Source organism: Manis javanica, chromosome 5 (genome assembly GCF_040802235.1).
Source record: "Manis javanica isolate MJ-LG chromosome 5, MJ_LKY, whole genome shotgun sequence".
Taxonomy (NCBI): domain Eukaryota; kingdom Metazoa; phylum Chordata; class Mammalia; order Pholidota; family Manidae; genus Manis; species Manis javanica.
In genome coordinates this window covers 12,174,494-12,200,434 of record NC_133160.1, presented here as the reverse complement: position 1 = coordinate 12,200,434, position 25,941 = coordinate 12,174,494, and the positions used below count along the sequence as shown (strand labels likewise).

Here is a 25,941-nt window from a genome sequence, read left to right as displayed (position 1 = left end):
AGGAGGTAGATGAAGGAAGGGGCACCACTGGTAATCAGGCAACACCCCCCATATGCCCCAGGCCGGGGGTTTGGCCTCTCTAGAAGTCACCTTAATGGAGACAAAATTCTCTAAGACACCAGGGAGGAAGGGTCCAGCCTTCTCATTTTCCTTTGGGGAAGCAAAGATCTCAGACCCAGAGTGTCAGCTGAATTATCCTGGCCAAAAGGATGCTTAACTTCACTCCAATATCAGTGGGGGGATTCTAAGCATGTGTCCTGTGGCCCACGGCTCAGAAGTGCACAGAAGGTTGGACTAGCAGAGAGCCACTGCAGTAGGCCTGTGGAAGCCAGAGACGGCAAGCAACTTCCCAAGGCCATCAGCAGGGGGGTGAGATGCAAAAGATCATGGTGCACGTCATGAGGTGGAATAAAGAAAAGAGCCACATTTTCACATACAGGCATGGAAGAAAATCTAAGTGAAAAAAGGCCAGAAATAGACCTGGGTGAAAGATACATGGGCTATGGGGGCTCTGGGTTTGCAAAGCCTGAAGGAACACCCAGGAAATGAGTAAATGCACAAATGCACAACTCCTCTCCACTTTCTCATCACATTCATGTATTTAACTGAGATCTTTTTAATGACTATGGAGAAAATGGACGGTAACAACGCTATGTATGGAACTCCCACTACATTCTGGGTACTGCTCCAGCCAGGGGCCGCACCACTGCACCCCTGCACCTGCCACAAAGGTGAGCTCAGAACATGCCTCCAGCACCAACATTAAAGAGGCTCACTTGTTCAGAACAATATAAAGTAGGTCTCAGCCAAGGTCCCCCCAGAGATATCTGGCGATGTCTGGGGACATTTTTGGTCATCACAGCTAGGCAAAGAGGGGGTGCTACTAGCATCTCGAGGGTGAAGGCCAGGGGATGCTGCTGCCCACCCTACAAGGTGAGGATGGCCTACGACAGAGAACAGGGAGGCCCAAAATGTCAGCAGTGCTGAGGTTGAGAAATCCTGGTGTAAAGAAATGTCCAATAAGCGGCCAGTCAGGTCTAACTTTGTGTAAATACACCACCCACAGAGGCATCTGTCCCCAGTAAAAAAGAAAATGATGCCCGATGTTTCACCTGGCAGCTCTGGCTGCAAATTTCAAAGAGAAGAAAACCAGTCAGTCAGCAAAGAGTCACCAAGGAACTACTGACTTTCTCGGCTACCACAGAAACTATCAGGGGAAGGTCCCTGCCCCGGGGGAAGCCAGCCAGCAAAGACTAATAGGAATAATAGCTGCCTTCTGTTGACCACTTATCTGCGAGGCACTGTTCTAAATACAAACAACAATTTATTTATTCCTCTCCACACTTCTACAAGGAGGTAGGTACTGAGTATCTCCATTTTAGTAATGATGAAGCTGAGACCCTGAGAAAAACAGGCCCAGGATGAAGCAGCTAGAGAGCATAGAATGAACGCGGAATAGGAAACTGATTACAGCAGAGAGACAAAAAGCAGAGCAGGAGAAATACCAATAGTGTGCGAAGACATATTAGGGAGGAGGATGCAGCCAGGAAAATATGTGTCTTTCCTTCTCAAACTGAGCCCATGTGACTCACAGTTACTGTTTCCTGAGAAGCTACTTTGTGAATCCTCCCAAGAATTCTGTGAGATAGGGATAGTGGGGGTGCACCCATTTCATAGGTGAGCCTCAGATAAACAAAGTCGTTTATGCGCACAAAGGCACGCAGGTCAACGAAGCAGACTGGGCCCCACTCCAAAGCCCCTAACTGCCCCTTAGGAAAGTTGTGGGTGCCGCCCTGTAAATCTCTATCACTAAGGGCATGTTTGGCCTGGGCCCGAGTCAGTACAGCACTGTTGTTCGCTGCGCGTGCGCTCTAGAGCCATACCACCAAGTCTGATTGCAAGCGCTGCCTACTAGCTGTGTGTCCTTCAGCAAGTTAATTAGCCTCTCTGTCTCAGTCGATTCAGCTGTAACTGTTCGTCTCTTCCTAAAAGCCTTGTTAGGATTAGATGAGAATGCATGACAAGTGTCTGACCGGTCAAAGCACCACCAGTTGCTATTATTATTATTCCAATGTGGGGAGAGGAGAAGCCAAGGCAGGGGGGAAGACATTAACCCGGAAGTCTCCTCTGCCCAAATCCTTTTGTATCTTCACCTTGATTTACACCAGACTAGCTCTTCTCAGCCTGTGTCTGAAAAAGGTTCAATGACAAAAACACAAATTTTCACAGTGAGGGCTCTTAGGCTGGCAGAGGTTCAAGCGAACCCGGTTCAAAATCCCTTTAGGGCTCAGGATTTCCTCCCAGATCAAAGCAGGCCACTCCAGGTGGCCCCCGGTCCCAACGCCACCAGTCCAGATTGAACTTGTCCGTAAGATGCCTCCAAATACATGCTCCTCCCTCTTCAAATGAAGTTCACGAAGCCCAGGAAAGGGCTGGCCTCAGAATCCTAGGCATTCGCGACATGCATCAAGAATGCCAAGCCTTGCAGGTAAGGGGAGAAACGCCCACATGGTATGTGGCTCATGATGAGTTGCCACCTTGATCAGCCTCCTTTACACTTAAAACAAGCAGTCCCCTGCTTAGAACCTGCCAACGGGCTTACTGTAGACACCCAACATCTTATCAAGTCCTACAATGCCACCAAGGATCTGGGCCCGCTCACCTTTTCTCCATTCCCTCAACCCTAACACAATGGCCTCAAACAAGCCAATCTCGTTTGCACTTGCTGACCCTTCCATCTAGAAAGTTCTATGACTAATCTTCCCATGGCTCAACAACTTCATCTTTTGGCTCAAATGTCACCTCCCCAGAGAAGCCTTCCCTGACCACCCCAGCCTCCTGCCCCCTTAGTGCATCATCCATTAGTGTTGTAGGGCTTTTTGTCCCCCTTCATGGCAGTCATCTCTACCTGAAATTACCAGAAACTATTTTCTTCTTTCGCAGGTCCACTTGTTTATTGTGTCTCCCCCAGAATGTGAGCTCAGTCTCAGTTTATCTGTCCTTCTTTGCTGTAGCCTAAAACCTAGCACACAGCCTGACTGAAATGCTCCCAAAACGTACATCTGATCAGCTAAATGAGCAACAGAAAAGCTTTGAGGTGTGCCAGACCTGATTCACAGGAAACTCCAGTTTTTCTTCCCCAGTCTAAGAATTTCTCCCAGCAAACCAAGAAGGCAGGAGGGTTGTGACGTGAACAGGGAAGATTACCCAAAGGGAGCTTGGCCATTTGAGGGCCTGAGAGAAACTAGGGCAAGAAAATTCTTTTCAACAGGTACTCAGCCATTCTTGCTTCTTGCCTAAAGAGCCCATTTCCCCAAAAGTAGGAGATTAAGTATGGTTTTATATCCTGAATGTGATGGGGCCATGCAGCTAAAACCTATTACTGAAAAGCCAAAGAGGGGAAATTCATGAGGTTTTCTCCAGCCACCTATTTCCTAGCTCTCTCCATTCTTCTGGGAAACAGCTACTGTTTCAGAACCATTCAGCCTTAAAAAAGAGGAATGACTTTCTCCAGGGAAAACACACGCCCCACTGGGAGACACGCCCCCCCCACTGTGGTGACTACTTAACCAAATTTTTTAGTCCTTATTTTCTGCCCTTTTTCTTATCAGACTCGTTAAGTCTGAGGATCTCTTTTAAACACCTCCTTTAACCTGCACCCAGATTCAATTCTGTCCCTGCGCTGTGATACAAGGGCCCATCTATGTGAAGGCCTCAATATGGGCTCAGCCTCAAAAAGGGAAAGTAGAACAATTATTTTCCAAGTGCATTTTCCCTCCATCCCACTCAGTGGGCATGAGTCAAGAGAAATTAAATCTGCTCTTTCCTGTCTCCATCTTCCTAGTCTTGGGCCTCTCAGATTGCCAGCGTTTCTCCAGGCTGGAGATGAGTCTAGATTTTAAAGATACGTATTTGTCAAGAAACTCTCACCAACTTCTAGCATATCTGGGCCCAAACCAAGAAACAGCAACCCGGTTTGAAAGACAGTCCCCAAACTGCTGCTGGGGATAGGGAGTTACTGAGGTTGGTTCTGAAAGAGGACAAATCCAGGTCAGCCTTATTAGGAAGAGGGCCCTAGTGACAGCTGATGGGATGACCCAGTGATCTAGAGGGGAAGCGATCCCCAGGAAGACAGTCGAGGGGAACCTACAGCAACGCCCTGGGCCAGAAGCGACCCACTGAAGGACTGCAGCCCACAACTAGGTGGTACTTTTCAAATTTTAAGTTAGTTGTCAATATTTCCAAATTCCGAAAAATCTCCGTTTAGAAATCCAGATTATTAGCTTCTCTTAAAGAAAAAAAAATCAGAAGATCCATCCACACAGTCCCCGTTTCCACGTGGAACAGTCCTCCAGGCTTCCTCTCCGAAGGATGGAATGCAAAATTCCCCCAACGCCAAGGTCTCCATTCTTCTCAACTGTCAATGTAATTAAATCTAACCTTGAAAATTCCTTAAAAGCAGAGGAAAGCCAAGAAGGGCAAGAAGGTAAATAGATGAGATAAGGAATGCTTTGCTAGGAATGCCCCATTCTAGACAGTTCAACCCCATCACGGTATGGTAGGGGAACAGAATATGCCACCCCAAAAATACGTATCTGGCATAAGGATTATTTTGGCTAGTTTTTAAAACTGCAAACACAGAAGCTCAGAAAACCAAATAAGAGTTAGCCTTTTGCAAGACATATTTACATGTGTAAGAGGAATCTCCATTTGTACGGTTGTCCCTCTTTGTACCAGGAAAAGGCAGCTGACTCTAAATCTCTAAAATCTCTTATCAATGGAGAAGAAAGCAACAAATCTGCATTAACAACCTCACCCTTGTTAACTGTGCTTTTCCTGGTCTCTACGACTGAGACCCCGTAACTTAACCCTATAACGGCCGGACTACTCCCATCATCTTTTGTTGTTGAAGATGCTGCTATTTAAGGTGCTGGCTTTGGTCACTGGGGGGATTACCCACTTTTCCAGGGTCTCTCCCGTGGATACAGGAGGTATTCGTGTTATTAAACTTGTTTGTTATTCTTGCTGATCTGTCTTGTGTCAATTTAATTATTAGACCAGCCAAAGAACCTAGAAGGCAGGAAGGGAAAACTTCCTCCCCTACAGTGTAAGTTTGTTTATATTTTTATAAGAGAAGGGAAACGTACAAATGAGAACATACCAACTGTTAACCCTGGTGACCTGCCCAGAAAGGGTTTTTAGGTGTTTCTTTGCACACTTTAGCTTGTAGCAAGAGCAAGAAGATGCACTGATTTTATCATTTGAAAGGGAAATCCAATAAACCATTTTCTTCCCTTAACGTTAATTATTTTGTTAAATTCAACAAAGTAAATGTGAAGCTCTAACTGGCTTTATTAAGCGATTCATGAGCCGGGAAGCACCACCCACTAGCCAAGCAGAGATGCTCCAAAGGGCTACAGAAAGGGAGAGGTTTTTATGACTTCCCTGTCCTGCCTTAAAAGAAAAAAGGTGGAACCACCTTCATTTGGGGACAGTGGGTCTCATTAGGTGGATGACCTCATTTTGGGGATGGAGAGGGTACCTGTGACATTACCTTATCAATGCTGACCAGAAAATTCCTGACTGACGACATTTCTGGAGGAGGTTGAAACTGCAATTAGGTGAGGTATTATAAGCCCTGGCGTGGTGACTTAACCCAGCAGAAGTGACCCTACGGTGGGCCTGTGTCTTTCTTTTTGACAATTTATATTTCTTGAAAGAGATTCTTCACTCAAAAACACTTACCAAGCAGCTACCTATAAATCACTATCTCTGTGTTGGTTAAAGGTGAGAGAGACTTAGTCCCCTATCAGTCTAGGGGAAGACACACAGGTAAATGAATTATACGACAGAACATTTTGTGAGGCTGGAGAGAGGGGGACCAGCATATCCTGTGCTTTTTTCCCCGCAGCCAGTGCACCAAGATACCAATGGCAGAAAGGCAGTTCAGTGGGGCTTGGGTTCGAAATGCCGAGCTGGGAAGATGGCAAGATAGCTGTGTTCCCTCCTTGCAGAATTTTTCAGAAAAGAGCAGACCCAGGACACCTGAGAATCCCCCACCCATTCCTATTCGAGGAATCGGGCAGTTGCCTCATGGGGTAGAAGGCATGATGATTTGATGCCCAGAAATGGGCATATGGACTAACCATTAGCCTAGCTTGGAAAGTCTCAAACTTTTAGTATGCATAAGAATATCTGATCAGAGCTGATTATGTACATTTGAGGACAATTTAAGGGACTTTCCAGGGTGATTTTGCCTTTGGAAGCTAAGACTCCACTGTCGATGTAAATGAAGGCTCAGAAAGAGGGAGGCCTGAGTCCCCAGAGACGTGCAGAAAGTGGTCCTCAAGGACAGCGGTCTGGAAGGATCTGCAAAGGTGTGGCTCAGTGAGGAGCAGAGGGAACTGGCATTATCACAAGACCAACACGCAGGCCTGGCAGGCTGGACGGGAGGGACACGTCCTGCAGGGACCATGTTGAGAGCCTGGAAAGGTCAGGCAGCAGGGCCCTGAGTTTCTGCTCAAGACTGGTCTTCAGGAGCCAATGGAAACATAAAGCAGGAGAACAGGACAATCGGACTTAGGCTTTGAAAAGGGCCTGCTAGAAGTGGTATTAATACATCAGGAAAGAAAGAATCAGAAGGAAGGGGGCCATTTCAAGGAGCACTTTGTCCCTGGTGGGAGAGAAAGAGACAGGCCACCAGTCGTTTTAGAGAAAGCAGACATCTGAGCTTGGGTAATTATTTCCAGGCACAGATTATTCTGGAAACAAAGCCATCCTTTCTGGCTGAAAGGATGCTTTCACTTCATTCTCCAATATGAAAGTTCCATCTATCTGATAAAAAAAAAGTCAAGTCATTCACTCATTTGAAATAAATATTTATTGCGCACCAATAGAACAGGCACCATGGTAGCTAAATGGGCACCAGGTGAAAAAGGACCCAAAAACCAAAGGCAGGCCTGACCCTCACTGGGAGCCTCAGGCCCAAGGGGGGTGGAGAGTTACAATAAAGAGAAGGGAGGATCTCCCAGGTATTAGCCGAGGCCCACAGGCCAGAGATGGCTCTTCTAGGGCCTGCAAGATCGGGGTGGCTGAAAGGTAGGCAGGGGCCAGCACGTGAGGATTTTAGGGTTTGGACCTTCATCCTAAAACCAAGGAGAAAGCACTTAAGAGTTTCAAGTGGGAAGTGACAGCCAGGAGAGATAGTCCTTTCATCTGGAAAGGGAGGGTGGGGCAGACAGACGGTGAGACTAGCTAGACTAGAGCAGTTCAAGAGTGATAATCTGAAGCACAGTGATATCGGGACATAATACCAAGAAAATGGTATGAAAAGGCAAAGGGCAGAAACATCAAGAATAAAGGCCCATACCCCTGGCCTAGCCAGCTAGCACAGTACTGCCTTGTTCATCCTGGAGGAGAAGCAGGTGCTGTTAGGGGGCAGGGGCAGCAGGAGAGAAGGTTGAGCTGTGAAACTGATTTTGGACACCTGAGGTTTGAGACACCCATGAACAACAGGTAGGCCGCTGGCCTTCTGCATCATGACTCAGGAAATATCTAGGTTGGAAGTCAAAAATGTGAGTCATAAAGCTACAGATGTGGGTGAGATCAACCAGGGAAAGAACATGCTGGGAGAAATGAGAGAGCAAAGCTTCCAGGGACTCCAACATTTAGTGGCTGGAGAGAAGAGAAGGCGCCAGGGAACGAGGTGGGAAACCAAGACCGCAGTGGCAAAAAATCCAAAGGAAGAGATGGTTTCCAGGAAAAGAATGATCATTAACATCCAATGCCTGTTGGTGGAGCGAGGTGCGCACGGCAAACCTCCACCAGAAAGAGCAGCATGGAGTCTGCAGGAAGCTCGGGGAGAGCAGTTCACACGGAGAGGCTGGGCGGAGGCTGCAGTGGCGCTAGCACGACAAAGCAGGGGGTGAGGAGACCAAGACATGAGCACAGACACGTTTCCGAAGAAGTGTGGCTTTGAAGACAAGGCCAGAAATGGGAAGAGTGGCTAGTAGGAAAGACGCAGGGGTCAAGAGGGTAGCTGTGGGACAGACTTGGGTGTTATTCAGAAGTCCATGAATTCATCAAAAGGTTCGAGTTACGCTAGGACAACCCCAGAGTTCCACTCCGTCTACACCCTGAGAAGTGAAAACATACATTCACATAAAAATTCATACACCCATGTTCACATCAGCAATATTTGGAAGAGCCAAAAAAGTGCAAACAACTCAAATGTCTATCCACAGATGGATACACACAACATGAATATCCACAATAGAGCACTATTCAGCCATAAAAAGGAATGAAATACTGACACATGCTACAACGTGGATGGGCCTTGAAAACATCATTCTAAGGGAAAGAAGTCAGACACTACAGGTCACATACTACATGAAACGTCCAAAATAAGCAAATCCACAGAGACAGAAAGTAGATCAGTGGTTATCTGGGGTTAGGGTAAGGGGACAATGGGGAGTGATTATTGACAGGTATGGATGGGGTTTCTTACTGGGATGATGAATATGTTCTAAAATTGATCACGGTGATGGCTGCACAATTCTGGGAACATACTAAAAACCACTGAAGTGTATACTTCAAAATGGAGAATTGTGCAATTATGTGAATTACATCTCAGTAAAGCTGTTTTGTTTTGTTTTTAAAAGGGTCTGTGAAATGCTGGATCTCAAGGTTCCCAAGAAAGTGGGGCAAGGACATGACAACACAGGGTAGGGGTGGAGGGCTGTCTTGATGGCCTTATAACAGCATCACACTCATCCCACAATGAGGTGTGCGCTTTCCAGCCCTGCTCCCTTCAAGTCAACTGTAAGGGATCCACCACCGATAGAGAACAATGCACTTTACTCCTGTTTGAAACTTTCAGGCAAAAAAAGTGCCAGGATCTCGAAGAGGCCTCTGACCTAGTATGTTAATTCTACAAACATTTAGAGGAAAAATAGTTCTTTTTAAAACTAAGGTTGAGGATGGTCCATTTTAGATCACAGTTTTCTAGAATGATAGACATATAACGCAAGTCAGGCTTCAAAAAAAGGGGCAAACAGGTTTTCCCAAAGGGAACTACAAAGCTAAATTGCGTGGATGGTGCCGACAGGATTCCGTGAACAGATGTACAGTGGATGCTACAATGGCCAAGAGAAGGTAGAAAGTTTCTCCTTTAGAAAGTCGTTACCCGACATCCTCTGAGTTCCGGGACATTTTAAACCTTGTTGGGAGAGGAACAATCTGGTAGCTATCTAACTTGCCAATAAATTCTTTCCATTGCACAGTACACGGATGGCACTTCTTAGTCTGCAGAAGAGCCAAAATGGAGTTAAAAATACTGATGCTCATTTTTTTTTTAAAGAAAATTTCTCAGTATTTCTGCATCACTCTGTGATTTAAGAGTGTTTATGGCTATATTTTCTTAAAGAGTTTCCTTGAAAAATATGACAGAAGGTCTCTCTCTCAAAGCCATCCTCATAAACAATCCCTTTGTGAAACAGTCTTAATTTACATACAACAGTGAGAATGAGGATCCTGTACTAATTAAGGTCTGGGGCTGGTTAGCAAATTGCTGTAATTGTATATTCTCCAGCATCCTGTCTCAGAAAGCATTTCCTACCCAGGCAATTCTCAGCAAGAATGATACTGTTCAAGATTTTAATATCTTGGGCTTCCGCTGCATCTGTGCATGGTTTCCAAGTGGCTCGTTCCCTTGTGCGGGTGACATTACACAGACATTTTTAAAAATGGTTTCAGCTTTGGCAGCCTGGCATCCGCACACCACAATCATTACTGCAAAATGCACACATGGCAGAATCAAGACGAGAACAGCCCAAACAGGGGAGCCTTTGTACGGAGACGTGAACTCAGAGTACATCATTTTTCAGACTTCAAGTTCCTGGCCTTGGAGGGGTTTGTTCTGACTCATGCATAGTATAGCCACGATCCTCCATGGAACTGAGCTGTGACCCGTCTCATGCAGAGAACACAAACTGACAACGCTCGCCCACTTCTGACCTGGAGATGTGTTTTGCTGGGTTCGTGCAAAGTCTTTGAGAAAACAGGTCTGCACAGCTCACATTTCAAAACCAGGAGTTTTTGTAAGGGAAAAAATCCCAGTTGGCAACACCGCCTAACCCAAACTCCTGCTAGCTGGCAATCAGATGGGAGGCAGCCTCCCCTTTTGGTGCAGGCACTCTCCGTTCACCAAAGGCCTCAGCACACCTGGCCTATCTGCTGGCCCTGCAGACAACTGACTTGGAACCCTTAGGGTGGTGATTATGGCTAAGTGCAGAGATTTAAAATCAAAGATAAAACCTGACCCCAGTTCTCCACTTTGTCACTTCATTAATCCCTCTGAACCTCAGTGTCCTTGACTGTAAAATGGGAGTAATGACACACCTACATCACTGTATTATTATGAGAAACAAATAAAGTAATTTGCATATAATACCTGGCACCTAATAAGTACTCAGAAAATATTAGGCAAACACAACGGTACTTCCGATTTATGTTTGAGCATCTTTCAGCAGATCATTACCCTCAAATACAAATGTCAACCTGACATCTTGAAAGCCCAAAAGCTTTGCCTCCAGAGAACTAAAACGCCCCGATAAATGCCAAAGCTGGTGTAATGGCAATGACTGGCTTGGGAATTACTCAGTGAATAAGTAAGCACGTGTCAGGGAAGGGGACATATAAATTGAAATTTAGTTAGAGAACCTGAAGGGTCACATGGACTAGATGGAGGAATAGGATTAAAGAATTCTGATCCAATTATTGTCAGAGTTTCTAAGTTTCCCAAGTATATAGTACAAATAGGACCTGTTCTCTGCCTGCAAGTATGAAAGCTTCCCAGTTTCCCAAATGCCTGAGTGGTCACTTCATCTTTTAAGGACTTCTCTCTTCCCTGATAAGAGCAAGGTTGGTGGGTCCAGGTGTCCAGACACCAGCCCTTCCCCTGGGCAAAGGGCAGACACACGACACAGGTGAGGGACTCTCCCTGGAGACTTTGCCCTGTTGATCTTGAGTAGGCTGTGCACTAGCTCTGCTCTCCAAGCAGCCACGAACTTCCAGCCCCCCCATTGACCCCATCAACCAACTGACCACCTTCCAGCTCATCCCCTTCCTACTCCAATTAACCAGAACTAGCTTCTGTGGCTCACAACCAAAGAACCCTGACTGGAATGGTGCCATCTTGGGACTGAAGCACTGAATTTCCCAAACCACAAGAAAAGCAGGCTGGAGGAATAAATACATGTTTGCTGAGTACAGATCCTCACACTTGAGATGAGTAGGACTGAAGGGCGAAATGAGCCTTCATCCCTGTCAGCCTCTGCAAACATGCCTTTGGATCATGCAGACTTCAGCTCCCAGAGCCTCAGCAGCCCAGTATCACAGCTCCAGGCCTTTGCCAGCACTCCCAACCTGAGCAGCTCTCTCAGAAAGGACCCCAAGACACAGAAGCAGGCAAGTCACCTGGCCACCTGACCCTGGAAGAAGAGCTCAGATACACACAAAGAAAGCCACCCGAGGCAGGCCCTGGGGAGAGAAAGGTCTCCCTCAAAACCAGGTGACCCCTTCTGCTGGCAGATTCCCCACCACAGCAGGCACTCCAATGCTCTGGGAAAATCAATGCAAACAGCTGCTGAGAGGCTTTCTGCACATGTCGTAGAGGTCAAAGAGGCCAAGAGGGCGGGAAGCAGGGCCCAAGCCTGCCTGTCAGGTTGTCCTACACAGTTTCTCAAGATCTGGCCATGGTTTCCGTATCCATCTCCCTGTCCTCTTCTTAGAGGTCCTAGAAGTAGCAGAAGTATGGGTAGAGCTTCCATCTGACAGGTTTATCAATACAAGCTCATCCTCTTCACGTCAGTTCTACTCATGGTTCACATTTCTGAACACTCACCGTGCTCCAGTTCTACACACTCTGTCTGTGTGAGCAAATTCTATCTTCATCATAATCCTCTATCCTTATCCCATGTTTAAGGGGAAACTCAGCCACAAAGAATAACCCACAAGGTGGGGAGCAAGCCAGAATGCAAACTCGGGGAATCTGGCTCCAGAAGCCTAGTGTTTTCAAACCTCTACGCCGTCCTGCTTCCTGAATGGAAGGGAGGAGTTAAGCACGGGGTCTAGGGCCTGGAGAGAGAAGGAGCCTGCATTCTGGCAGAGGAGACCACCAACAAACAAATAACAAGTACAAGGTTATGAAGAAAATCTGGAGTGAGCATAAAGGAACCTTCTGGAATGCCTCAAACATTCAATTTTCTTGATCTGGATTGTGGTCCCACAAGTCATGTATTAAAGTTCATCAGGCTATATACACTGAAGTGAAGATTTAAAATGTACCAGAAAATAGTAAACAAATGGCAGATGGGAGGAGCCAGCTTTCTCACCATGGAGTTTACAGATAAGTGAGGGCAGAAGGGTGCAATGATCCATGTGGTACTGGATCATAACTGCCAACAAATGCATGAATGCATGTTTAGTCTAATATAGACACAGACAGCAATGTGTACACATATTTGTATACATGTGGTTGGAATATACATGTATAGTTTCCTTGCTCTTCAGCCAAAAAGACCTAGAAGCATCTCAGCAGCAATGAGCACACTGTGCATCAGATTTGGTTTCTAATGCCATTCGCCAATAAAAGGAACCAGGACTCCTTGGGGAAATCACTAATTCTAGGGCTGAGGCAGAAAATATACAAGACGAGCCTAGAGCATCTTATCGTGGCAGAAAATAAGAAAGTGTTCAATTAATCAGTCCATCAACCAACTCCACAATGATGTCAGGGACACAGGAGACAACTGAAAGAGCCCCCGGTGGCCAAAGCTACAATTTGAGCAATAAAATAAATAAGTAGTATTAGACTATAATTCAAAGTTTCAAATAACTGGGTCCATGCTGATATAAATGATTAGATAAATAAATACGGGAAGGAAAAGAGACAAATCTCCCACCAAAAGAATTCGAAACAATTTATGTAGACGCTCTGGTCTCAAGAAGGGGGACTGAGACTTCCTTCCAAAGAGGACAGTGCGGGAGGGGAGACGCCGGACAGACACTGCCTGCCAGGGAATGACAGTCCCCTCCCCGTTACCAGTGATAAAGCACCTTGATAATATGTATCCTCGTTCTGATGTGATGGATAGGGCACTTCGCTCTCTGCTCTTCCTCCCAAAACCCATCATCTCCATCTACCCTCCACCCGTCCAATCATGAGAAAAACAACGGATGAACCCCAGTTGAGGGACTTCCTACAAAATACCTGACCAGTATTGGTGCTCCTCACAACTACCAAGGTCATCAAAAACAAGGGAAGTCTGAGAAACTGTAACAGCCACGGGGATTCAAAGGAGACATGATAACAACTACATGTGATGAGGTCCGAACATACCAGTATCGGTTCCTTATCTGGGACAAACGTACCACAGTCTGGGATGTTAATAATAGCGGGGAAAACTGTGGGGAGGGGCAGGGCAGTGGAAAGGGGAGATAGGGGAACACTGCACGACCTTCACAACTTACCTGGAAATCAAAACTGCTCTAAAATTGGAAGTTTATTTTTAAAAATGTAACAGAAAATGATGGAATGGCTCCTATGGACTGGGTGGCCACCAAAGGCCTCGCTGAGATGACGTCTGAGATTAATCCGAGAGATGAGAAACAGGCAGCAGGGCCCGGGACAGCATGTCCCCAGCAAAGGGCACAGGACACATGGGGCCCTAAGAGGGGAAGGAGGAGGAGGAGGAGGCGGCGGCAGAGGCAGGCGGAGTCAGGGAGAGCTGTGGCTAGGTGACTACAATGTCACAGGTGAACAAAGGTGAGTGAAGCAAGGGTCAGCTCAGGTGGGTAGGTCACAGTGACTTCAGACTTGAGCCTCAGGACACTAGAAGGTCCTGAGTGGAGGGAGACAGATAAGCCAGATCTGATCTACATTTTTCAAGACCGCACTGCTCAAGGGAGAGGACTGGAGTAGGACAGATGAAAAAGAGGAACGCCAGTCACCCCAGAGTGGCCCCACGTCAGGTGGCATTCAGAGGGAGATGCCACCTGGTAAAGAGCTGGGAGCATCCGGTGGGTCGCGTGAAGTAGGCAGCCTTGCACAGGAGTTGGGGGTGCTGAGCAAAGCAGGCCTCCCGCTCCGTGTGACTCCCTGAGTTCAGTCCTTTTGGAAGAGTCTCCCCAAGGAAGCTACTGGGCACTCCAGGCGCAGGAAGGAAGCGGCTCCTTAGAGACAAAGCCCCCATCTGATCCGATTCTACACTTACCACCTGTGAGACAGTACCCTTTGGAGTCTCAAGTTTCCTCATCTGTAAAGTGGGAACACCTCCAAAAGGGGATCAAAGAAATTCACTAAGAAAAGGCTCCTGGTGTAAGCACAGCCTTCACAAATACTGTCAGGGTGTGTCATATTTTACAAGAGAATCTTAAGACTCTAATCCAACAATTGCCTTATAGATAAGCATCAGAGGGACAGAGACAAAGCTTTCAGGTGAGTGACAGTCAGGACAAAGACCTGTCTCCCATTCTTTGGGCATTCTCTCTATACTTAGTTCTGAGCACAAGTAGGCTAGGACACACTCCCTCATCAGCAGGTGTCTCAGAACACCTCTTAGGGACGGTTCTTCCCGTGCTCAAATCTCCGTGTGGCTCTCCTTAGCATTCCACGTGCTGATGGCCCCACGAGGGCTCCAGGCGCTATGATGAGGGGCCCCAACAGCCTCTCACTGCCACCCCAGGCACAAACCACTCACCCAGGTGGCCTGGCCTTCCCACCCAAGGTGCCTCGCCCTCCTCTGAACCATGCTGGACCCCATCTGTGCCAGCTCCCATTTCCCAGGTCACCCTCACTGTCTGCCCTGCATCTTTGCCCAAAATGACACGTTATCATATAAAAGCCTCAAAAAGCTTCACTGCTTCCCACACCTTTAGGGAGCCAATTTGTGTGAAGCCCTCTTACCAGATGGGACTCTTCCTGGTGGAGTCGGAGTAACCCTTCCTGGCCCTTCTTCCCACCTCCCCCATGACCCCGGCACGGGCCGTGGGCTCGGAGTGGCACTCGGTGACTTGTGGAAGAAATACCACCACATAGGTACAAACATTATGTATGGAGAGAAGCATTTTCATCAACCAAAGGTATGAAAAATGCCCCAGTAGCTCATTTTGAAAAGCACCCTGAAGGCAAAAATGAGTAATTGCTTCCTCTGGGAAGCCTCATAAAATCTGAGACCCAACAAAAGGTACTGATCCCACAATTCCAAGGTTTTGAGGAGTCTAATACATGATTCTGAATACAAATATAAACCACGTTTGCTCTGATTTGCTAACTTTTGTCCTAAATGCAAATGCTGTCCCCAGCATTCCAGAAAGCCCTACATTTCCTTTTGATCTCCAACCAAGACACCATTTTCTAATGAGGTGGGCCAACTTCATATCACTTCTATAAATCATTCCAAAGAGGCCTCTTACTAAAATCAGAAATCCAGCAGTGGCTGGAGACTCTGGTTGCTTCTAGAACATGCTTTCTTTAAATTTTGATTACTGAAAGTTACCCGGCAGAGAGGTAGCCAGCTGCCTTCAGCCCTCAGTCATGATACTCATATAAATACTGTGGAGAAAATCCCCAACAGGTCAGTACATCTACACAAACACAAAAGGGAAAGAAAATCAAAGGGAGATTTCTCCATAAATTAGACTCATCCATCACAGGTTCCACATCTCACAACGAGAGGAGTGTGGCAACCTCAGCTCACAGAGCCACACTTCGCTGCACTGCAGCAACTCCAAAGAAATTCCAATTTCCTCCTCTGCTCTGGAATAGATAATAAAAGATTTTTACTCACCTTTGGAGCGAGTAGAGATATCCATGCCCTCTACCACCTCCTGTTCTGTTTTTATTTCCTCTTCAGCCAAGCTGAAACAGAGCATATTATGTTCAAGTTTAGGTAGTCTGGGAGAACTTGCCCCATGGGGGCAGCTATTTAGAAGTTCTAACAACAAACCCACATTTAAGACAATTCTCCATCCTTATGCAGGGGTGGGAGGAGAGAAACCCACACTTGATTTCAAAGTGTTAAGACTCCTAAAGGAGTTTTTTAAAACACTAGGTTGTTCTTTTTTTAAGTCAAATTACTATTCCAGTTGTCATGCTATTATTGGGGGATGAAAAAAGCATTTTAGACACACAGTTACAATCTGCCCCTGTGGGCCAATGAGAACCCAGCCATTAAGTAAACAAGTTTCTCATTGTTAACACCCAATTCAGGTTGGAGGTGGATCACTGGGTACCCACAATTCTGATCTCTGAATTCTGCAAGGCAAAGAGTCATTTCTCAGACCTCTCCACTAAATCTTACAATTTCCCCATGAGGCAAGGACATGGAAACATATTTAGGTTGAATTACAAAGTAGAAAAATATGCCCAGGCTAAAAGCAAAAGGCCTGGTCTCAAACCATTCACATCTTGAGCACCAGCATTCATTCCAGGAATTAGGATTGGGGTCTCCATACTTCCCACCCCCTGGACATTTCCTCTGTACAGCAGGCACTGCTTAGAGAAAGCGTTCAGCACTCTTTTGAACTGTGACTGATTATCCCCCACCACAAAAATGGAATGAGGAAGGATTATTTAAAAGACAGACAGAGTTGGGGGATGGAGAGACAAGCGGGGACAGCAAGGCCCCCTTTGCTGGGAAGGTCCCCGAGAATCCTCCCTCTCTCTGCTAAAACTCCCATCGAGTAAGTGCAGGCCATTTCATATTTTCCCCACACACACCTCCCAAGCCAAGCCAGTTGAAGTTCTATTTTTGTAGGTGCAAAATGTTTGAGGTTCCAGAACTTTCCAAACATTCTAACTGACAATGAAGTGGTAAAATCTGAGCAATTACTCTAGATGCAATTCCATCAGATTGTGGTTCAATAAAAAGAAATGGGTGCATCACCAATTGATATGGCTGGAATTTTCCATTGGATAGAATGAAAGCCCGGGCAGGAGGGAGGCTGGGCAAGAGCGGATGGATGAGAATGTCTCTTCTGTGTTCCGTGATCTGGGACTGTGACAAGATAAAAGATGAGTCAAAAAAGGCCTGGAATGTCAGGGTCAGATGGAGATGTGTGTTTAGGAGAATTCCATGTTTGCTAGGGGAAGAGGATTCAGGATGGGAACGGGATCAAAGGAAGCAATTATAGCTCAGAATTAAATCAGAACTTGGATGCCTCAAACTTAACTAGTCCCAGCAAAAAGAAAGGTAGTTTGGTTTAAAATCAGGATATTAACACATTTAGCTCTCCGATACTGAACCCCATTAACAGTTCCATTTACACTACATCTGTCGAGAAAGCTGGTGACACAAATCACCGAACAAACAACAGACAGGTTGTCACAAACGGTTTTCATCAGAAGAAAGCAGCCTCTTCAATCTAAGCACATCCTGAGCACACAATAATACAATGGTGATTTGTGGAAGGTGGTTTTAGCACCAGTACTTTTTTCTCAAACTTGAGGCAAACATTCTCAACTCAAAAACACAACTGCCTACAACACACACAGGTTGTCCAAATGACTGCTGCAAATGGTTACTTACTTAGAGTGATGGGAAATAATAAATTTTAACAAAAAGCCTCATGCGGTCCTCAGAGATGGTCAACTTTATAAGTACAAACAGCAACCTTGATCCTTCCTACAACTAGAATCGTTTCCCTCTCTAGCATAAAGTATGTGAAATTCTGAAGTTCTTGAAACCGATCCTGTATTTTGAGATGTGATGGAGAAAAAAACTCATTTGTGATCCAACCAAAACATACGGTGGTGAAAGGAACAATTATGCGTATCAGAGCCCCAAAAACCCACTTGAAGGATTCTGCAGCAATGAAAACATTCAAAGGTGTATTGATCACGGAGGAGGGCTGCATTCCAGAGAACAATTATTTGGCTTGTAACAGCCCAGAGGAGCTGAATACTTCAGGCAGGGATGCTGCTGAGAGGCTAAGAAAATGCAAACTAGTTATGTGGTGGCTATTTGCTGCTGAGTTTAAGATAATCAATTCTGGAGCAGAAAGGAAGGGGAAAAAAAGTTAAGCTGTTTTATCTTTCCAAGTATTACAAGTGGGCACCATAATCACCTAACTTTAGCAATAGCACCACCAAGGATTTCAAGCACAATTTCAGAAAACCATCTTTTTCAGAGATCAGCAAGCCATCATTTCAAAGGGAATCCATTCATGCACATGCATACATACACACACACAACTTGTATTTGACTAAAGGAAATTGCAGTGGCTATGCATTAAAAGGGGGAAAAATTTCATTTACAAGACCAGAATGCAGAATTAGTCATTTTGAATAGCCACATCTAAAGGGACTTCCTCTTTTCTACACCACTGATCTCGGCTGGTTTTTGTTGTTGTTGTTTGTTTAGTGTTAAGTACAGGTATGTTATTAGGGAGAAAACTATGAATGCTACATCAAAAGTAGTGGTAAGAAAAGACTTGTACAATCTGAATGCCCTATGGATCATGGTCAATTTAGATAAAGAACTGTTCAGTCATTTGGAGGAAAAAAAACAAGTAAATAACCATAATTGTTACAAAGAAAAGGCTGCTGCATCTGGAAAAGACTTTGAACTCTTGTCATTAACACATTAAAGTCTTAGAAAATATACAGCATCTTTCCTTCCCTATCTGCTAGCTTCCAGCCGATTATTTAAATCAAAAACAATGGAACAACAAGCCCTTGTTTCAAAATGACATTACCTTTTTTTTTTTTTTTAGGTCTACTGAGGAGGCTGGGGGACAGCTAAAGGAAAAGGGTAAAATTAGCTGAAAACAAAAAACAACAGCCTCTCACCCCAACAGGAAAATATACCATCAACTAGTTGTATACATTGTATGTTCCCATCACCACCTCTTGCACTCACATTTACCCTACCTCACTTGCCTCTGGATTTCACACGCTGATACATTTCAGGCAATTAAAGAAGAAAAAACAGCGCCTGCAAATACAACCAAGACCATCCCATCCCTTCCCAGAAAGAATAAAAGATTTCTCCCCCCCAATGCCTGAACAAGAAAACCTATGCTTACTTCTTAACCTGCATGCACTGAAAAAGAGCAATTAAAAGTTACAGATGAACTGCAGCACCTCCAGGATGTTTTAAGCCTTCTGATTATTAATTCTGAGGATCCAAGGCTGGTCCGTAATTCCCAGGAATGCCATCTCCTCAACACTTCCAAAAGAGAGAGGAGGAGAAAAGAGAAAACATCTAGTTTTGAGAGAAAAATGCCTAGATACACAATGCCCAGCTATTTCCTTTCCCCAAGTGCTCCTACTATTTGACTTTTAACCAAGAATATCTAACCCATCCAGCATATATAACCAGCATGCACAAGACTCTGGTTCTACAGAGGATCATCGCACAGCAATTCAAGATTCATGCATCATTCGAAAGCACTTTTCCTTCAGAGTTTTTTTACTTTCATTCAAAATACCAAACTGGTCCAGGCTGTAAGAAATACTTAATCCCCAAGACACAACATCTTCCTCTTCTAGATCACAAAATAGTGAACATCAAAACAAAAAAAAAAACATGCTTCCCTATATCTGCAATTAAATTTTTCTTAAAAATTGGGGGGGAGGGAATGGTTAGCAGAGCAGCTTTATATAAGCACTCACCTAAAACAGGCAGAGTCATCGGTAGCTAAGCTATTTATGCAGGATTCTTAAAATGGCGTCTGGCAACACTGCCTCATTCCTGTATTGAAGCTAAAATGGTAGCAGTTTGTTCAATAGCTGTAGCTCTTGTTTAAGCAGCCCTGCTAGTTTCAAAGCCACCTTCCTAAGTATGAGAACTAGGAAATGCTCAAGCAAAGGACACGGACAACCTAACGTTTAGAAGCTTAAAAAAAAAATCTGCAATGACAGGGGGAGTTTGTGAAGTCACAGGTTCCTAAGGAAAACCCTTCCTTTTTAGATCCTGAGCCTTCAACATGAAGCTCTGAGATGAGGCCCCCTTGCCCTCAGATTAGGTGGGTGAAAGGGTAGGAATCACGCAACCCTGTGGCATAGACTACAGACAGACAGGTGTCTGTGCAAAGAAAATGTTAAAAGGAGCTGGCTGAGGAAGAGGGCAGCCCATTCCCCCTTCTTGGTGTATTAGAAACCAGCTTTGCATCCATACCAAAAACGAGCTAGGTAAAATGAAAGTACTTCAAGGAGAGCAGGCATTTGGAAAGCCAAGCTAGAGGGCTGCACCCCAGTCTGAGGCCAAGGTAAAATAAAAAGGCTGTTTGTATGCCTGCAAACGGCCACCACATACCCAGCCAGTCCTAAGGCAGTTCACATCAAGGAAAGACAATCCCAGTCAGCAAAGGAGAAACAACAGTAAAACAGTCCCTTAGCCAATGCACGGGATACTCACAAATTAGATTTTTGTCCACCCCCAACAGGGCCCTGAAAATTAACAATGGGTTTTGCAAAACCCGCTTTCAGAGGCCGAACTAATAGCCACATGGTGGCTCATGTAATTTACTGTTACAGGTCTGAGAATTGGCCTCAGAACTGTTGTGGTGCTGTGAATGGGGGAGCTGCAAGGTGACTGCTTTTTAGCTCCAGGGGAGAAAGGAGGGCATGGTGCCCAAGGCTGTGCCAGAGCCAGGAAGGGTGGCTGGCTCCTCGCCGGCTGGTAGGTAGGTAATCTTGATGAGGAGGGAGAGCCTGGCAGCAGAGCTAGCTAGCTGCGTGCTGAAATGGCTCCCGCTTGCTTGTTTATCTGGAAGGAGAGTGGGGTGGAGGGGGAAGGGCAGCCATAGCCTTAGCAACCTGAAGCCAAGGGTGAATCCTTACTTGTTTCTGCATTTAGGAGCAAGGAGAGGGCTTCTCAACATATTCCCTTACTAATCTCTGCTGCGGGTGGGGAAGGCACTTTCGCATGTATCTTTCTTTTCAGGGTCAACCAGAGGCAAAGCCAGATCTAGGGCTTCTCAGCTGACAAATGGTTGCTGCCTCTGCCACAGGAGAGAAAAGGGGAAAGAAGGCAAAAGAAACAAAGAGATCACACATTTGAAGTGGTTGGACTTTTAAAAAACCTACCTTTGCCTTCAGGGTTTTCTGGGTTACTGTCACCCTGCCTTTTTACCGAGTGACTCATTTCCCCCTCTCTCCTATTTAAGACCTGAAGCAGTTTCCCCACTGCTCTCTCAGGAAAAGGGGGGGAATGTTTTGTTTAAAGAAAAAGGGGTTACAAGAAAGAAAGGAGAAGAAAAAAAAAAGCTATTGTTTTCATCCCTAATTTATAATCCAAGATGCCTCATTGTTTCGTTCTTTCTGACTCAAATCTTTTGAGCTGTTAATTATAAAAGTAACTGGACTCTGCTCCAACAGGCTAGTTCATATGCGGCAATTAGAAAAACTCTGTAGAAAGTTTACTGAGTGATTATATATAATTAATTTCTAGTTACAGACAGAACACTGACCATTTTCTGGAGCTAATAAAGGCAGCTACTCCCCCTCCCCCATGTGAATGCCACTTAATTTCCCAAAGCAGAAAGTGAATCCATCCTGGAGGGTCCTGAAGGGAAGGGAAAAAAAAGAGAGAGAGAGAGAGAGAGAGAGGAATCAAAAGCTTCAGTGTGTCTGTTTGCTCCGTGCAGCTGTGCATCCTCTTTGGGGACTGAGGAGGCAGAAGGAAAAAGGAAAACAGCCCCACATTCTGTTCCTCCCTCTGCAATTTATAAATGTGGCAGAGAGACCTTTCTACCTTTAAGCAAAAAAGCCAGGGGGGAGGGGGAAGACGCCCTAGGAATGGAATGCAGGAGCCTCTTCAGCTTGGCAGATCTGCTTTTCCTAAAAGAAACAAAGATGGTAGAAATTTCCAGAAGGCCCATTCTCACTCCAGCCACTGCAATTGTCAATCTGTAACCTTTCCTCCAAGTCTATTGGTTCAAAAGCTGGAGAGAAGAACCCCATTGGGCTGCTCTGTGGGCCGGTACTGCTGTCTCTGCTTAGTCCTGCTGCAATGCAGAGATTTATTTTTTACCCCTTTAGTGAAACTGGAAAATAATGCTTCTTTGAAAGCAAATTAACTTTTTACAGACTCATGATTAGTGGTGGTCACAGTACCAGAGAAGAAAGTAGCTACCTTGGTCCAGGGCTGGGAACTTGCTGGGGCCAGACGTTTGAAAACAGACCTTGGCTTTGCAAACCTGTGGGAGCCATTTTAATGCAAGCTGTTCAGAGGACAAATGCCTTGCTTGCCCTTAAGGTTTCCTACCAGCCTAACAAACACACCATTATGCAAACGTTGAAGGCAACAAACCAGTTGTCTTGTGATTAGATATTGCTTCTAGGGAGGCCACAAGAACCTCAATATGTAATTTCCATTTACAGTCAAGGGATAAGAACAAAGAAAACAGCTAAGTGTCTGAACTTACTTGTATGGGATAGTGGCACTGTTCAATTTTAAGTATACAACCTCATTAACTGACTATACTTTTACTCTAAGACGCTGGCATTAGACGTCTTTTTCTTAAGAGTTTAGTACATTTCTTAGTATTAAATGAGCCTTTTGCCAACTGGTGCTGAAAGGTGGGCAGGTGGACACTAATTTAAAAGAAAAAAAAAGATTATTGATTTCAGAAAGTTTACCTAACACAGCAACTGAATATATTTCCAGCATTTACAGTCATGCTGACTGGGTCTCCAGGCTAGAAATGCATGTAATGAACTTCTAGGTAAATTATGAAGCTAATGCTAACCATGAGTCTACTTTTTTCCCTCTTAAGTTCTAGCCTACAGCATTAAGAAATCAGGGGAAACATAAAATGTGAGAAGTAAATCATAAGTAAAGCAAGCGTGCATACAGATGTGTGGCTCAGGCTTGGAAAAAGGCCGGATCTCTGGTGCAGTGAGTCCTGAATCAAACCAAGTTTGGTGGTGGGTGGGATTTTGCACTAACATGTAAGTGTACTAAAACATAAGTACTGACACCCCCATCCTCACATACCACCTCCACCACCAGGCTTCTGCCTCACCAGTGTTTAAGACTGTGACTGTTAAGAAGCAGCACTTTCGTTGTATTTCACAAGCAGATCACCTACCCAGAGTTCTAATATCCAAACAAACCCAATTCAAGGTCCCCAGTCAAGCCACAATGAACTGAACATTTCTCCCCTGTCCCAGGGTAAACAGGAAGTGCAATCTTCAATCCTAGCTGCAGGTTATCAGGAAAAACAGTGGATTCAAACAGCCACCTAAAATCAAAATACTATTAAAAAGCCCTTATATGGTTCCTGCTAATGAAAGCACCCCCTCCCACAACTGCTGCAGCCACGACCCCGTGTTACAAACAGACCCCAAAATGTTCACCAAAGTCTTTATACATGGTCACAGAGGAAATGGATTGCTTTACTTACCCAACAAATGCTCAAGCAACCGTCTCATTTTTCCACAGTTAAGAAGAGAGAACAGGCTGGCAGATTTGGGACTTGATCAAAAAGGAAATTTTTTTAAACAGTTACATGGGATTATTAAAAACACACACACACACACAACAACACAACATAACAACTGAATATGGAATGCTGTCATGAGCCACAGACATGATTTTATTTCCTCTGCACTCTATCACACAGGACAGAGGATGATACAATGTAAAAAAGGGAAAGGAGAATGAAAACCAGGATAAAAGGTACATTAGTTCATTGAAAACCATGCAAGAGTAGAAAGCTAAGGGATTCAAAGAGTCCTCACAGATTTATTGCAGGATGTTGGCCAGCGTCTCTCCCCCCACTGCACCCCCCTCCCCCAAATCCCCATCCCTACTCCAAAAACTTCCTCCAAAGCCTAGAAAACACTTTCAGAAACATTTGCTGGCTGTAGGCTGCTTGCAGAAGAACACTGTATCAACAGAAGTCAGGAAAAAAGGCTGAACAATGTAGTTGCAAGTGAAGAAACCCTGTAGGGAGAGAAAAGACTATGTAGAGACACCACCACCCACCTAGGCCCCAGGAGCTAGGATCCCTCCTTAGCACTGCTCTGCTGAGGGCTTGGTTCTTTTTAAAACACACGTCCTCTCTTGTCAGAACTTAGTCCAGCCTTCCCAGAACCTCTTTGGAGAGGTAAACTTGCCTGCTTTGCTGTCTGCCATGAGCTCTCCTTGGAAAGGAGCCTGCTTCCTTACCTTCCATTTTCTTCCCCCAGCAAGCATGTGACACAAGAGAAGACAATAGTGCAGGGGGGGAAACTGCTGAGAGAGAGAGAGAGAAAGAAGAGAGGAAAAAAAAAAAAAAGCTTCTTTTTTGGCATACCAGGATCTAGCTTCAAACTATTCCAGAAATACCATGTCCTGGTGGAAGAAAAGGTGTGCCAGGCCCTTGCCAGTTTGCAAAATCAAGCTATGGCTAATGGCTACTTAGCCATGTGACCCAAGAAAGCAAAAAAATTCTCTCTAAACAGTTTCAAGTTAACCTAAGTGCTGTGGGGTGAGTGTGGCACGGCCAGCCACAGAGAAATCACACTGCTCGCCCACAATTCGGATGTCTCAGAGGGAGGGGGAGAAAAGATGGTTAAAAAGTCGAGCTTACCTCTGTGGATGCATTGTTAACACTGTGTAATGTCAATACTTATAAAACATGGAGGACAGGCTCCTAGTTCTCACAGAAAAAGGGTTTGGCACTTCGGCTTGATGATCTGGCCGCCTAATAAAAGCTCATCCCCGATTGGCTGCGCCGGCAAATCGGAGTGTAAGGCCGCCCGGGATTGGCTGAAACACTTCCTGAGCGATTATCTTTGTGAGGCTCTGGTGAGCAAGAGCCATCCTGTGCATAGAAAAAGACAGGCTAAGCTAGGCCTTTTGCAGCAAGAAAAACTTGGGAAAGGGGCCCCCAGACGCACTTCTCCCACACCCTGGCTAGATTTCCCAGCACAGGCGAGCCAGTGCAGCCAGCCTGACCTGCTCCAACACAGCCTGAGGCCCGGATGCCACTGGGAAGAGAGTTTTTGGGGCGAGCTGAGAGGCTCACCCTCACCTGCCCCCACAGAAACGGCTCTTTGCTAGGCGGCAAGCTGGCCCTTTGCTAGAACAGTCCAGCTGAATGGTTCTCCGGGAAGGGTTGGGAAGAGAAACTGAGAAATGGGGAGTCCCAGGAAAACAGCCAAGGGGCCAGAGAAAGGGGCTTGAGGCAGGCCTCTGAGGAGCTGAGGAAAGAGACAGCACAGGCAAGCCCCAAGAAGTCGCTAAAGGGCAGCCGTGGCTTCTCAGAGGAAAGAGGATTTGGGCTGCTGAGTGGAGGAGGGGAACAGAATGGTCAAGTTTGCATAGTCATTGTCAAAATGCCTCCTGGAACAGCAGGCCAGACAGCCATTTGCCCAGCCTAATATCTAGCCCCCCTCTGCCAGTACTCAAAAGAAAACTAAAATGGGTTCCTGCCTCCCTGCCAGGGTGCCAAGGTGGGGCCCCAGTCCGTCCTTACCCTAAGAAAAGCCAAATGCGCTCCTAGCAGGCCACATGCCTAGATCTACAAACTTCCCTTCCCCTCCAGGTACCCTCCCCCACCACTGAGGCCTGCTAAACCTGTCAGTTAAACAAAAATCTGACTTCCGTATTAGTCTGCAATGCCTTCAGCTTCCTGCCTATTAACCCTCTCTAGGACTCTGGGCCTGCCTGGGAAAAACTAGGCCCTGAGATCGCAGAAAAGGCCTGTGGAAAAATACCAGCTGCAGCTCTGCCGGCAGATGCAGGGAGAGAGAGAGAGAGAGAGGGAGCCGCTGTCTCTCCCCTTTGCTTCCCAAGGAGGCGTGTACCTTCTGAATCCAGGGCACAGGCAGTGCCTCTCCGTCTGAGAAGCCATTTAAATCCAGAGGGAGAAAGAAAGATGTCAAACTCAGCGAGGGAACAAGAACCCCCATTATTAGGCCTACATCCACTACTTAGCCCTTCCTAC

At 45.7% G+C, this 25,941-nt stretch overlaps 1 protein-coding gene across 20 annotated transcripts in view; it reads right to left on the bottom strand.

Moving 5' to 3' along the window:
* Positions 1 to 25,601, bottom strand: part of ZMYND8 (zinc finger MYND-type containing 8) — a 103,234-nt gene extending 77,633 nt beyond the window's left edge. For 5 of the 20 annotated variants that reach the window (XM_073236487.1, XM_073236488.1, XM_073236501.1 and 2 more), the window contains exon 1: positions 15,849 to 15,919. In XM_073236487.1, the coding sequence (XP_073092588.1) occupies positions 15,849 to 15,873 (25 nt within the window). In that variant the 5' untranslated portion in view covers positions 15,874 to 15,919. Of the gene's footprint in view, positions 1 to 15,848; positions 15,920 to 19,086; positions 19,111 to 19,675; positions 19,877 to 20,420; positions 20,608 to 20,845; positions 21,013 to 21,091; positions 21,725 to 23,412; positions 23,480 to 24,582; positions 24,817 to 25,470 lie in introns of those variants that run through there. The other 15 variants (XM_073236503.1, XM_073236513.1, XM_073236491.1 and 12 more) reach the window with 12 other exon arrangements.
* Positions 25,602 to 25,941: the final 340 nt, after the last annotated feature.